Source organism: Narcine bancroftii, chromosome 1 (assembly GCF_036971445.1).
Source record: "Narcine bancroftii isolate sNarBan1 chromosome 1, sNarBan1.hap1, whole genome shotgun sequence".
NCBI lineage: Eukaryota > Metazoa > Chordata > Chondrichthyes > Torpediniformes > Narcinidae > Narcine > Narcine bancroftii.
This window is the reverse complement of record NC_091469.1, coordinates 324,258,487-324,273,800: the sequence shown is the minus strand read 5'-3', so window position 1 is coordinate 324,273,800 and position 15,314 is coordinate 324,258,487. Positions and strand designations below refer to the sequence as shown.

Genomic DNA, 15,314 nt, shown 5'->3' with positions numbered 1-15,314 from the left:
CATGGCATCACATACAGCCCTGAGATTCTTTATCCTGCAGGTGAGGGAAAATTACCACTTATTGGCAGTGCAAAAAAAAAATGACATTACATACACATGTAAAGAAATAAACATAAGCAAACTGACTGTGCAATACACAGAGAGTGAAAAAAAAATCAAAGTGCAAACAAAATGTCCTTAAATGAATCTCTGAGGTTGTTGTTTAGAAGTCTGATGGTGGAGTAGTATCTGCTGTTACTGAACCTGGTGGTGTGAGTCTTGTGGCACCTATACCTCTTTCCTGATGGCAGCAGCGAGAACAGAGTGCATGCTGGGTGGTGAGGATCTTTGAAGATTGCTGCCGCTCTCGGATAGCAGCGTTTCCTGAACATGTGGGAAAAATGGTGGGAAGGGTTTAACCTGTGATATCCTGGGCCATATTCACTATGTTTTGAAGGGCTTTATGCTCAGGGGTATTGGTGTCCCCATATCAGACTGTAATGCAGCCGGTCAGCACACTTTACACCATACTATGTAGAAATCTGCCAGGGTTTCCAATATCATACAAAACCTCCACAAACTTGGCACTATCGTACTTTCTTCATGATGCCATTAGTGTGTTGGGTCCATGAAATATCCTCCAAGATGGTGACTCCCAAGAACTTTAATTTGCTCACCCTCTGCACCTCTGATCCCCCAATGATCACGGAATCGAACACCTCTGGTTTTCCCTTTCTGAAGTCAACAAGCAGCTCCTTGGTTTTGGTGACATTGAGTGTGAGCTTGTGCACCATTCAGCCAAGTTTTCAATCTCCATCCTGTATACTGACTCGCCATCTTTCTTTATACAACCCACTACCATGGTATCGTCAGTGAAATTGTAGATAGTGTTGTTGCCGTACTGAGCCACACAGTCGTAGCCCCCTGCTCTACTCATTTTACAGTTAAGTAGGGACCGCTGTGGTGCTCTAGTACTGATGGAAATTGTGGAGGAGATATTCTTACCAATCCTCACCTATTGTGATCTGGGAGGTGAGGAAATCCAGCATCCAATTACACAGTGGGTGTTGAGTCCCAGGTTGCTGATCAATTTTGAGGGGATGATGGTGTTAATGATGTAGTCAATAAAGAGCATCTTTGCTGTCTAGGTGTTTCAAGGCTTTGTGCAGGGCCAGTGAGATGGAATCGTCATAGACCTGTTAGTTGAATTGGAATGGATCCAGACAGGAGCAGAAATGCTTCAACACTGGTCTTTCAAAACACCTCATCACTGTTGATGTGAGTGCTACTGGTCAATGGTCCTTCAGCCAAGTTACCACAAAGCATAGCAACCAATGAGTACAAATGAGAATCCATCTTTAATTTAAGCAAGGATAGCTGCATGAATACATGTCATCGCTGCAAAGATCAATCTTTCAATGTAGAGGTAAAAGGCCATCTGGAATCCCAAAAGGTGTTCGATTATGCAGGTGTTCCCATCAATTGTGATTTTTTAAACTATATTTAGTATCGTATATGTCTGCGTAGAACATGGAATTTTAACCTTAAAAATTTCATCCCAAAACCAGTGGTTATCTTATGTCCAGTATAAAATCCAAACCTTAATATTTCTGTTGTTTAGAAGGTCCCCCATGGCAATGGAGAACAGCATAAAACACTTGCACAACTCCTACAGCCTTAGATGAGCAATAATGCTCCAAGAAGTTTTCTTCATCAATTAGTTACATGCTGAACTTAGTTTAACACATACCAGTCCTTCTGTGTAGTGAAGATCCTACTCTTGTCCTGGTATCCTTTCCCTACTGATTTTCTTTTCATTCCCATACCTAACTCATTTACACAGCCGACGTTGATGCTGAGAAAAGTCTGTTTTTTTTTCCCATATATATTTATTTTATTTTTCTAAATATTTTTCTACTGAAGCTTACATTTTGGAAGTTGGATTAATAATGTTATATTAAATCAATAAAAAATTATCAACCTGTCTAACATATCTTAAAATAACAACAAACAACAAAGCTACTGTGAAACAAGACTGAGTTTATAAATTAAAGAAAATTCCTGTAGTGTACTTTACATCAACGTTTCTGACACAAGTAAATCCACTTCAAGAAAATGGAAAAATTATACTCGACACATGTTTATTCCTGTAAAAGAACCAGTGTCCAAGTGCCATATTATGGCAGGTCATTACTTGAAATTAATTGGCTCAATTTTAAATGACCAAGACTGTGTTCCTTAGTTGTGTGCTTAACAGCATCAGTGGGATGGTTGGTAAAGGACAATTGGAGCAGTAAGCTCTCATTGGTAAGTGCTAGGCTTGGGGTAGTCTTATACAGCAAGTATAGCTCAAAAATGTATATTTTAAGTGGAAATTCTGGGGGTTGTCTCATACACCCAGTCATCTAATATGCCGATATATACGGTGCATTATGAAACAGTCTCCAAAGACTGTGAAAAAGTGCCTTCCAGAATTCCTGGTTGTTGTGCTTTGACATCTGCAGCTTCAGTCTTCATGTGGCTCATTTGTGGCTCACAGTCTGACCAAATCCACCCTCATCCTCACCTGCAATATCAAAATTTATTGTCATCGTTGTCTTGCAGCAGCATCACAGGTGCAAATATTGCTATAAATTACATATTTAAAAATAAATAAATTAGTGCAAAAGAAAGTGATTTGGTGTCTGTGATTCATTGACAATTCAGAAATCTGGTGGTAGAGGGAAAGAAGGTGCTTTTGTACCATTGGATGCTTATCTTCAGGCTCCTGTACTTCCTTCCTGATGGTAGCAGAGTGAAGAGGGCAAGGCTTGGGTGATGGGGGTTCTTGAGGACGGTGGCTGCTTTCTTGAGCCATCACCTCTTGTAGATGTCCTCAAAGGAATGGAGACAGGTGTCCATGCCGCGTTCACAACTCTCAGTAACCTCTTCCTCCATACTAGTCATACAACCAGTCAGAATGCTCTCCACAGTACACCTATAGAAATTTGCAAGAGTCTTTGGTGACGTACCAAATCTCCTCAAACTCCTCATGAAGTATAGCTGCTGGCGAGCCTTCTTCTTGATTGCCTCAACGTGGAGGCCACAGGATAGATCTTCAGGAACATTGACACCTGGGAATTTGAAGTTCTTTTCAAAGGCTTTTTTTTAATGAAGAATTTGAAGGCTTCCAGCTCTGGTTGCAGGCCTCCCAGTTTTGCCCCTACAAGGATTTCAATACCTGCAAGCAATGATTCTCTTCACTTCTCTCTACTGACCACTGCCACCTCAATTTGAAGCTCTTAACCCTTTCAACTGCTGACCTCTTGAGAAGGACTGGTTTGTGTTTTCTTAATTTCTCCATCCTGAAGTTCATAATCAGCTCCTTGGTTTTGCTAATGTTGAGTGCAAGGTTGTTGCTGTGACACCACTCAACCAGCTGATCTATCTCACTCCTGTACACTTCCTCATTGCCATCTGCAATTCTGCTGATGACCATGGTGTCATCATTTAATTAGTAGATGGCATTTGAATCATGCACACAGTCATGGATGTAGTGCAGTGGGATAAGAATGCATCCTTGCTCAATGCCTGTGCTGACTGTCAGTGATTTATACTGACTGTGGTCTTCCAATGAGGAAATCAAAGATTCTGTTGTAGAGGGAGGTGCAGAGGATCAAGTTTTGAAGCTGTTGACCAGTACTGAGGATATTATGGTGTTGAAAGCTGACCTGTAGTCGATGAAATGTAGCCTGATGTACATGTTGTCAAGGTGATCCAGGGCTGAGCGGAGAGACAGTGAGATTGTATCTGCTGTGGAGTGAATATGGCGGTGGAAAATTACAGTGGATCCAGAACTTTACTTAGCTAAGAGTTAATTCTGGCCATGACCAACCTCTCAAACCATTTCATCATAGTAGATGCAAATGCAAAGGGCGATAGTCATTTTGGCATTCACTCTACTCTTCTTGAGCACTGGTATGATTGATGCCCTTTTGAAGCAGGTGGGAATCTCCAAATGCAGCAATAATAGATTGAAAATGTCTGTGAACACTTCAGCTAGTTAGTTGGCACAGATTTTCAGTCCCCTGCCAGGTCCTCCAAGGTCTCCATATTCCTTTAAATCTACCATTGTATGCATTCCCAATGTGACAGCACTTCAGGTGCATAGGCACTGAGCTCTAGAAATAAAAGCATTTTTCTTCAAGATTCTGGCCTCTTAAATTCTCCTTCCCATGTAGCTTGATGCTATTTTATCTGAAGTTCCCTGCAGCTTTTAAATTGAATGTGCTCTATAAATGTAAACTGTTGAACCATTTTTTATAAGGCTGTATGGCAAAATGGGAAAACTAGCATTGCTGGTTAAGTTGATGGATCAAAATGCCATGAGATTATATCAACATCTCGAACCCAGATCAAACTGTACCACAAGAAAAAAAAAATATGCCAATCAAATTATAAGACAATTGATACACATTTGTATGAAGTGAATTTTCCAGTAGCTTGTGTGATTGGGGAATTCATGGTGAGGCGTGCCAATTTTAAACTTCTATATTTTTTACCTATTTATTTTCTGAGATTTTTTTGCCAGTTGTTTGAGGGTGCCAGTTGCTTGAATTTCAGAGAACAGGAGTTTTACTGTAATAACATAGTCAGATAGATTCAAAAGAAACACACACACACACACACACACACACACACACACACACACACACACACACACACACACACACACACACACACACACACACACACACACACACGTAGTTTGCAACCTCTGAAAGGTTTGGGATTAGATAAGTTTCACCTTGCTTTTGTATATTTAGCTTTATCCATAGTGAAAAAATGTATTGCTAGTACATGTAAAGATACAAATATGATTGATATTAATAGATGGCATAAGGAGATGAAATATTGTTTAATAATGGAAAAAATTATGTATGTTTTGTGTGATAATTATAATTTTTTATTAATAAGTGGTTGTTATACTGAGAATATTTACATTTTAATTTATATTGATTAGATTTTAATATGTATATTTAACTTTTTCTTTAATATTCTTTCTTTTTTCTTTCTTTATAGCTCTCCTTAGGAGAGTTGGCTGAAGGGGGGGGGATTCTTTTCTTTTTTTTCTTTTAAAAAAAGAAAAATAAGTTCAACTGAAAGGAATCACAGGAGCATAACTAAAGAAACTTAACAAGCCTACACAATTGGTCTGCAATTCAATTATTTACATGACTAGTAGAGCAGTTTATTCTGTCTGTTGTATGAAGCAAGTTCCCCTGATAGCTAAAATTACTACTGGCTCAGTTAATATTGATTCTATTCTGTACAAACTGGGAAAAAAGTGTCACATTCCCAGTTATACCAGTGTGTCTCTTCAATAAATTTGTACATTTCTAGTTTTCATGCTTTTTTTTTTAATTGCTCTTGAATTAAAATCCTGCAGTTTCATTTTGTTAAGTTGGACTCTAAATTTTAAAGCACCCTTTTCTGAAAAGCTGGGCTTTAATTATGAGGGTTAGAGTGCCTTTCATGAATCACCCAAGTACCCCTTCCTGTGAGAGTCGACTGAGTGCCCTGGGAATCTGTTCTGTCACTGACTGAGCCATCCTTCCATCCATCATTTCTATTACAATCTACAGAACGGTGGTAGCAAGTCTCTGACTTACTTGTGAAGTTAGGATTGTTTTTGTGGCTGCTCTAGGTTACTGATCTAGGTTTCTGGTGATGCCCAAAATGCGACTGAAGGGGATAAGACATTGCAGATGGCCACTACCTGGTGACATTTGTGAGACATAAATCAAACCCCTGAATAAAGTCAAGAGTTTGCTACATGCAGGCATGGATTGTGTAACCACAAGAGATCAAAAACATCCTTTATGGAATAAAATGTATGAACCTGAAAAGCCAGGCAATGCTTCTACAGAGAACTGAGGATTCAGCCCATCAAATCAATACAACTTGGGCTACTTGGTCTAATCCTGCTCCTGCTTCCCCCAATTTAAAAAAAAAACCCTTTTCCAAACAAATATCCAAATGTTATTTTCTTTAAAATATAGGATCCACTTCAAGAACATTTTAAATGGGAAAACACCAACATTTTTGAGTGTTACTCTCCATCATGTATCTGAATCCTTAATTCAGTTTTTCTAGCATTTTCTGTTTTATTTCAGATGCCCAAAATAAACTGTGTGTTGCTTTTGAGCTTCATCGAACTACTTGATTTTAAATATTGGATCATTCTAAATATCTACCAAGAGCAAACATCTTTTCAACATCCAGTCTACCAAGAGCCATCAGAATCTTCCAAGCCAAAGACATACCCTCTCATTCTTCTAAAGCCAAGCCTATCCATCCTTTCTTCATGGATCAGCATATCCAACCCAAGAACGAGTGCAGTGTACCTTCTTGAACTGCTTCTAATGGATTAACTTGCTTCCTTCAACTAGGATCAGTGCTGGAATTTCATTTTATATATACATATATATAGATATATATAGATATATATAGATATATATCTATATATAGATATATATAGATATATATATGTATATATATATGTGTGTGTATATATATATATATATGTGTGTGTATATATATATATATGTGTGTGTGTATATATATCTCTATATATATCTCTATATATATATAGAGATATATATAGAGATATATATAGAGATATATATAGAGATATATATAGAGATATATATAGAGATATATATAGAGATATATATAGAGATATATATAGAGATATATATATATATATCTCTATATATATCTCTATATATATCTCTATATATATCTCTATATATATCTCTATATATATCTCTATATATATCTCTATATATATCTCTATATATATCTCTATATATATCTCTATATATATCTCTATATATAGATATATATCGAGATAAATGTATATATATCTTGCACATAGATGTTAATATAAATGCTTTGGATAAAAATGTAGGTGGCTCAATTAGTAAGTTTGCAGATGACACAACAATTTGATAGAATTACAGATAATGTGGAAAGTTGTCAAAGGATACAGCAGAATCTAGATCAGTTGGAAATTTGGATAGAAATATGGTAGATGGAGTTTAATCAGGACAAGTGAAGTGTGACATTTTGGGATGTCAAATGCAAGAGGAAAATATGCAGTATATATTAACACCCTTAAGAGCAGATCTTAAGTGTGCGAGTCCATAGATCCCTGAAAGTGCCAACACAAGTGGACAGGGTGGTAATAAGGTAAAGACAGTCCAATACAGTAGAAGTCCAAAAATCTGGATGCCGTAAATCTGAACCACCTGAGAATCTGGACTTTTCAAAACCTCTCAAACTTTTAAAATGTAGTTGGCTTTTGTGAGCATGCATGCATAAAAACCACAGATCCACAGTGGCAACAAGCAACCAGGTGATTCCCACTTTTTTTTTCTTTAAAACTGTTTTGATAAATGAATCAACTATCAAAAATTGTCTGTTTATCTTTTCTTCATTTCTCCTTAAGTAATGTCCAAGAATATGGAAAACCTGGACCCCATTCCCAAGCAGCCTGGATTTTCGACCTTCTACTGTACAAGAAGGAAAAAATATAGAAGGTAAAGGGGGAAACTTTAAAGGAGCTTTGAGGCTTTTTTTCTGGTGCAATGGAATGCACTGGCAGGGGATGTAGAAGAAGCTGATGTGATAGCAACATTTTAGAGGCATATGGACAGATGCATGAGGGATATGGATCAGATTAAAATGGCATCCCATTGAGACAGACATCATTGAGTATTCTTATGCTGTATTGTTCTATGCTCCATACTCCAGGTGTATTAATGCCTTATATACGTTTTCAATCAAGTGACACAATTCATTCCAATATCATGAAAATGAGCTGACGAATTCACACAAAGATTTGTGTCTGGTGGACACTTCCAAACCAGGATGAGGGAATGGGTAAAACTTTCATGCTTTCAATCAACCCCAAAAGAAAACCCCATCCTCCACCCATTTTATTCAGGCACGCCTGTCTACATTTTGCTCATATCTTGATGAAGGATCAAGCCCGAAAAGTCGGTTACGTACCTTTATCTTTGCTAATATTGTGGTGATGAAGCCAAAGAAAAAAAAAATTGTGGTGATCCCCTGCCTACTGCAGGGGCAACCTGTGTACCTGCAGGAGGACAAGGCAACACCTGGCCGGCTGTCAATCAGCCGACCTGAATGGGCCAAGGTCTTCCCGGTCGGCTGCCAATCACCCTCCGGGCTATCAGCCAGATCCGGTCCCTTGAGCCAGCACAGCGACTCTCACAGCCAGCTCTGTGGAAGTTTGTGTGGAATAAAGCCTGTTGAACAGTCTTCAGGTTTTGTGTCTGCTTTTCTGCTCGATAGCGCATCACAAATATACAATTCACTGTTTGACCTGCTAGGTTTCTCGGGCATTGCGTTTTTACTTCTGCAGACTTTCCGGTTTCAATCCCCAGCCTGATATCTGTTATTATAATTCAGGGAAACAACGCACGACACGATGGAGAGGAACAGCAAACGATGTTGACGAACAGACGTATCTGCCGACCGCAAATGCAGTATTGAATGAGAACGCCGTCTGTTAATTGCTGAAAAGCTTTTATTCTGTGACTCACGCCTCACCTGAATATAGTGGGTAAATAAATGGGTCTGCAGGGATCGTTTAAAGGGTCACGTTACATCTATACTGCCCCCCCCCCCCCCCCACACACACACACACAAATGATCGAAGCATTGAAACCCCAAATAATAGTTCTGAAATGAAGTGGCTGAAATCAATACCACACAGTTGATAACTGCTGCAATGCGTCGGACGCGGTTCCAGTCTTTCCAATTCAGCGAAGGAACCCACCAAACCCCACACCTGAGCAAGACCCCTCTGAAGATCAATAACAATATCTCGCTCCGCTTCCCTCCCAGTACAGGAAGTGACACGTACCGGTTACTCGGATTGATTCCAGCATGCCTGGCCACCTCCTCCGGTGACTGGTGAGTGCAGGGGCGAACCCGCTCGGGGTTCTTTCCTTCGCCTAGCAATAGAAAGATGCAGACCCACAATAAAAATGGAGCGACTCCATCTATTGTCGTCAGTTTGCAATCAGCAGGCAACTCGCTCAAGCTGGAGAGAGACGAACCGTATCCAGGTGGCCGGTCTGTTGCCCCTTCAGTTCCGCAGGATTGCCGCAGTCTTCAGCTCCCCCATAACGCGCGCCCCCGATTCTCTCCGCCTGTCATTCTCACGTTCCCCTCGCCAGTGTCCCACCGTCGTTGCCACGGTAACCTCCTTCTTGCGTCAAAATGACTTGAGGCGCGCTGTTTATTTCTCGACGTGACGGGATGTAACAATCAGTCCAGCAAGTTGCAAAATGCTTGCAATCCAATCACTCTCCGGAGCCTTAGAGGTGGGAGCGCTCTCTTCTAGTTGCACACCAAATTTTAAATTGACATTCACTATTTAGTGGTTTAATACCTAATGGGACTGTTTCAGGCGAATAGAGATCAATGAGATCAGAACCCAGTTTTGACAGAACTTTAAGGGTGATAAATAATGCATAATCTGTCGAGCAAGTTAGTAGAGCTAGCAGCTCTACAAATACAATCAAAATGCAATTGGTTGCTCAGTTGCTTCTGAATTCGGAGATCTGCAGGGTTTTAATTGTCCATGGCATTATATTTTGTACAAGATTACTTGTCCTGCCTTGTGTGTCTCAGGCGGCTGCGTGGTTATGCGCAGAATGCAACAATTAATTTTATTTTGCAATTGCAAAACTCCTCACTGTCTTTGCCATCGATTAGTTGTTTAGAATACTTTGGAGGAGTCTCTTCTAATAATGTACATTTTGAGATGTGAAATAATTCAATTGATCTGAACCCCTTGTCACATACTGTACAATTGTTAAGCAGGGCCAGATTTCTAAACGATGATTGCTTTTGAATTCTACAACAAAAAAAATAATGCTTGCTTGATTGTACAAAGTACTCTGTTGTCGGTCCCATTATCCTTGTCTTCAATTTTTTTCCAAATAGCAACTCATCCTATTTTAAAAGGCATTATCAATTCTCTTCTATTGAATTCAAGTGCCCTATCCACCATCCATAATTTAAAAAAAATAACATAACCTTGTTCTTTACACTTGTGGTAATGACCTTAAATTTAAACCCTATAATTAGAGATACAACAATCAGACAAAAGAGTTCCATTGAAAGCCCTTGTTAATTTAAACAGCTAAATTAGATATTTGATAAGTCTTCTTGCACCTATTAAATTAACAAAACACAGGAAACAGGAGCAGGAGTCGGAGTCAGCCATCTGCTCTGATGAGCCTGTGCTGCCATTTCATCGGGCCATGGGTGATTTGGCCTTGGATTTAGCTCCACCTACCTGTCTGTTCCCCATAACCCTTAAATTCCCTACTATTCATAACCTGTGTCTTAAATACATTGAGTGAAACAACCTCCAATCCAGTGGTTCTCAACCTTTTTCTTTCCACTCACATCCCACTTTAACTATTCCCTATGCCATAGGTGTTCTGTGATTAGTAAGGGATTGCTTAAGGTGGGATGTGGGTGGAAAGAAAAGGTTTGAAGACCACTGTTTTAATTGTGCCTAATGTGGTGCACTGTTAGCCAGAATCAGACACACACAAGGTAAAGACTGTACAACAGACTTTAATCAACAAGGACTTCCACAGAGCCAAGATGGCTGCACCTGCAGTAACTCTGAGTGAGCTTTGGGAGGCCGGCGCACGCTTATATCCCGGAGGGTGATTGACACCCGACCGGGTGGGGCTTGATCCCTTCAGGTTGACTGATTGACAGCTGGCCAGATGTTGTCCTGTCCCCTTACACTCCTGCAGGTACAGGTGTTGTCCCCTGCAGTAGGCCAGTGGTGGACCACCACACCTAATTGACTTGTTATATGCACGGTTTCATAACTCCAAAGGAAATAAGCCAATGACAGTTTTCTCAAGCAAAATATTTCCGTAACAATTGGGTCTAGACTAGAGCAATGATTCTCAACCTTCCCTTCCCACTCACGCACCTTGGACACTTCTGTGACTCTGAAGGGTCTCTCGTTTTCTTCTATTTCTCTTATGATTGGGGACACCATGCAATACTCATGGCAACTCTTTGCCTTTACAGCTGGCAAATAACCATATAACCATATGACCGTTTACAGCACGGAAACAGGCCATGTCGGCCCTTCAAGTCCGTACCGATAGGTTGAAGTATCTGTGACATTTTTTTGTATCATAACATGACAATAAAAGGAACCTTTGTAAAGTTTTTAAAACAGACTGTTCAAGGGGTTGATGGTGTTTGTATTATCATCGTTGAGACCAAGGAAGTCTTTGCCCAAGATGGCAGCATCCATGTTTGGCAGCAGACCATAAGGGTTGCCGTCTCTGTGAGGATTTAAATTTAAACTTTCAAAGCAGTTACGGGTCCTTTCAACCCACGAGCCTGTGCTGCCCAATTAACCTACAACCTCCGGTATATTTTGAAGGGTGAGAGAAAACCAGAGCCCCCAGGGAAAACCCTTGCAGACACGGAGAACGTACAATTCGTTACAGACAGCATGGAATTTGAACCCCAGTCCCAATTGTTGGCACTGTTACAGCGTTGCACTAACAGCTACGCCAACCGTGCCATCTTTACACGAATTTCAGATTATAATAACCATATAACAATTACAGCATGGAAACAGACCATTTGGCCCTTCTAGTCTGCACCAAACTAAGTCCTCTCCTCTTGTCCCACCTACCTGCACTTCCTATCCATATATCTATCCAATTTTTCCTTAAATGACAAAATTGACCCTTCTGTCACTACTTCTCCCAGAAGGTCATTCCACACAGCCACCACTCTGAGTAAAGTAGTTCCCCTCATGTTATTTCTAAACTTTTGCCCCTTAACTCTTAACCTCTTGTTTCAATCTCTCCTACTCTCAATGGAAAAAGCCTATCCACATCAACTCTATCTATCCCTCTCATAATCTTAAATACCTCTAACAAATCTCCACTCAACCTTCTACACTTCAAAGAATAAAGACCTAATTTGCTCAATCTTTCTTTGCCATCTAGATTCTGAAACCCAGGTAACATTTTCATAAATCTTCTATGCACTCTCTCTACCTTTTTGACATTCTTCAGTGACCAGAACTGACATTCAGTGACCAGAACTGCGCAAAGTATTCTAAATTTGGCCTCACTAATGCCTTGAACAATCTCAACATCACTTCCTAATTCCTGTATTCTATGCTTTGACTTATAAAGGCCTGCATACTAAAAGCCTTCTTCACCATCCTATCCACAGGAGATTCTACCGTCAGGGAACGATGCACCATATTCCTATATCTTTCTGCTCCACTGCCTTCCTCAATGCCCTCCCATTTACTATGTATGTCCTGTTTTGATTATTCCTTCCAAAATGAAACACTTCACATATATCAGCATTAAACTCCATCTGCCATTTTCCAGCCCACTCTTCCAAACAGTCCAAATCCCTCTGCAATCTTTGAAAACCTTCTTCATTATCCACAATTCCACCTATTTTTATATCATTTGCATATTTACTAATCCCATCATCCACATCTTTAAACAGCAAAGGACCCAATACAGATCCCTGAGGCACACCACTTGTCACCGGCCTGCAGGCTGACAAACAGATATCCACTACGACTCTCTGGCACCTCCTTTCCAGCCACTGTTGAATCCATTTGACTGTCTCAAAATTAATACCTAACGACTGAACCTTCCTACTAACCTTCCATGTGGAGAATTAATCATTAATTTATCACTAATTTCTGTTCTATTAAGACTATAAAACTAATATTTTGAATGGTTTGATGGAAGGCTATGAGGAGATCATTTATAATTCTCATTCTTGTGCGCTTACACTTCCTTGACACTAACTTTGAGTTCTATACACACATCTCTGAGTTCCTCAGATTTCAAACTCTTAAATTCCTTCACTTCACCACTATTGTCAAGTAGTTTGGCTACACAATAACATTTGCCTTGGCCCCAGTATCGTGCCGCTATGACAACTACTAATAAAAGGCTTGTTTCAAAATCTAACACTGGTATGTTTCACATATTCTGTTTGGTTAAAAGCCACAAAAGCCTCAGTGCTTCCAATTACCCATCTAGCAATAATTGGGAGTCTAGAAGCCCATTCCAGTAGAATCCTATTCAAAGGTGGGGTTAAAGGTCCTGAATCATGTTATTGGCAAATACTAATTTTTGAAAATCAATTCTTTGATAATTTAAGAGGGAAATGTAATCTATCTTTATTTCTTAAATGTAATTGTCTATTAACAATTATATAAAAATAATCAAAGGGCGACACGGTTGGCATAGCAGTCAGCGCCAGCAATTGGAACCGGAATTCGAATCCCGCACAGTCTGTAAGGAGTTTGTATGTTCTCCCCGTAACTGCGTGGGTCTTCCCGGGGGCTGCAGTTTCCTCCCACCATTCAAAATGTACTGGGGCTCTAGGTTAATTGGGTGTAAATTGGGCAGCATGGACTTGTGGTCTGAAGTGACCTGTTACCATGCAGTATGTACTTAAATTAAACATCAATATTTAAAATCAAGGATTTAACCAAACTTGCCACAAATCATTGATTTGGAATCATTGTGTTTGGAATTCAGGGAACAGTAAAACCCCTCTTATCCAGAATTCAAGCAATTGGCAAAAAAAAAATTGTGGAAAATAAATAGGGTGCTGCAAACTGCTCCACTCCATTATCAAATAGCGTCTGTAGTTGCAGGCTCCTACAGGATCAGAAGTTCCCGGTGGCCGGAGGGCACAAAGAATTCTGGGAGGCACGTGATTGTGATAGCATGCTAACTATGATTATTTAAACTCCTGTGAAGATTCCAATAAACAGTTCTGTTGGTTCAGCTTACAGACAACTTCTGTTGTGCTTTATTCACTGCACCACTCACTACACTGGTAACCCTGATGGAACAAATGACATTTTGGACCTAACTATGGATGCGCAGAATGCCATTGCACTCAAACTTCCAGTATTTTGGACCTCACAGCCACAGATCTGGTTCAAGAAGGCCAAGGTCCAGTTGCATCTACGCCAAATTACCACTGACTCTTTGAAGTACAGGTACTACTATGTCATTGCATCGCTGGACCAAGACTCAGTGGGGCGTATTGTCGATTTCTTACGCCTGCCTTCTGCCAACAACTGATATGAAGCCATCAAAGTCCTATTCATATACATTTTTGTCCTTTCTCAACGCAAAAGAGCAACACGACTTCTCCTTAAGGACGGTCTGGGCAACCGCACTCCTTCCGAACGAGATGCTGGTGCTCATGGACAGACACAAGCCCTGTCTGCTTTACAAGCAACTTTATTGTGAGAAAATGCCAGAAGATATCCATTTGCTGCTTGCAGATGAAGACTTTACTGACCTCCGTCACTTAGCACCCCGTACTGATGAGTTGTGGCATGCTAAGCAGCATAGAAGACTTTAGGTTGGGCGTGTTAATTTAAATTTTTCCAATGCCATCTTCGGCATTTTTGTCTCGCCAAATAAATCTTCTTACACTTTTATTTACATTTTGAAAAAAAAACTGTTGGTACAAAATTAGTAATGATTGAAATAGGTATTGTATTCGAGCAAAAATATTCATCTTCACACAATTTATACTTCCTATTAAAGAAATTGCCTGGAGTCTTATTATTTGGTAAAGATATCAATATGTCAAATATTTCTGTAGCTGTTACAGGATTTGTTCATTAAGTCTTCTCTTCTATATTTAATTGTGGCAAAATGATAATTTGAAACAAATATTCATCTATTTTATTTCCATCCTTTAAAGATTCCGATTGGTATAATTTCTTATAACATTTTTTTAAAAATCATTAATGCCCTGTGTTTTATAAGTAAGATGTTCAGTCTTCAATTGCCATCCTAAAACATTACGCCTTCTATCTCCCAACTCATAATATTTTTGTCGGGTTTGCCTTGTATCTCTCTCCACTCTAAACGTTTGTATTGTATTAAATTTCAAATTTCAAAATTCCATTATTCTTTGTTTCTCATCATTTACTTGATTTTGCAATTCTTTTTCCATCTTTATTATTTCATTTTTCAAATGATTAACTTCAGACATATATTCTTTTTTAACGTTAGATGTATAACTTATTATTTGTCCTCTTAAATAAGCCTTCATAGAATCCCAAACTACAAATTTATTGGTTGCAGAATGTTTGTTAATGCCTAAAAAAATGTTATCTGTTGTCTTATAAATTCACAAAATTTTTGCCTTTTTAACAATCTCTTGTTAACCTCCATCTATAACTTATATTTTTC

At 39.4% G+C, this 15,314-nt stretch overlaps 1 protein-coding gene across 6 annotated transcripts in view; it reads right to left on the bottom strand.

The window, feature by feature from the left end:
• The window catches only part of LOC138747895 (putative tyrosine carboxypeptidase MATCAP2), an 87,384-nt gene that overhangs the window by 60,492 nt on the left and 11,578 nt on the right, over nt 1–15,314 (bottom strand). For 4 of the 6 annotated variants that reach the window (XM_069907515.1, XM_069907536.1, XM_069907546.1 and 1 more), the window contains exon 1: nt 8,915–9,244. The exons of 1 other annotated variant lie outside the window; for it this stretch is intronic. In XM_069907515.1, the coding sequence (XP_069763616.1) occupies nt 8,915–8,939 (25 nt within the window). In that variant the 5' untranslated portion in view covers nt 8,940–9,244. Of the gene's footprint in view, nt 1–8,914; nt 9,245–15,314 lie in introns of those variants that run through there. One more of the 6 variants, XM_069907523.1, reaches the window with a different exon arrangement.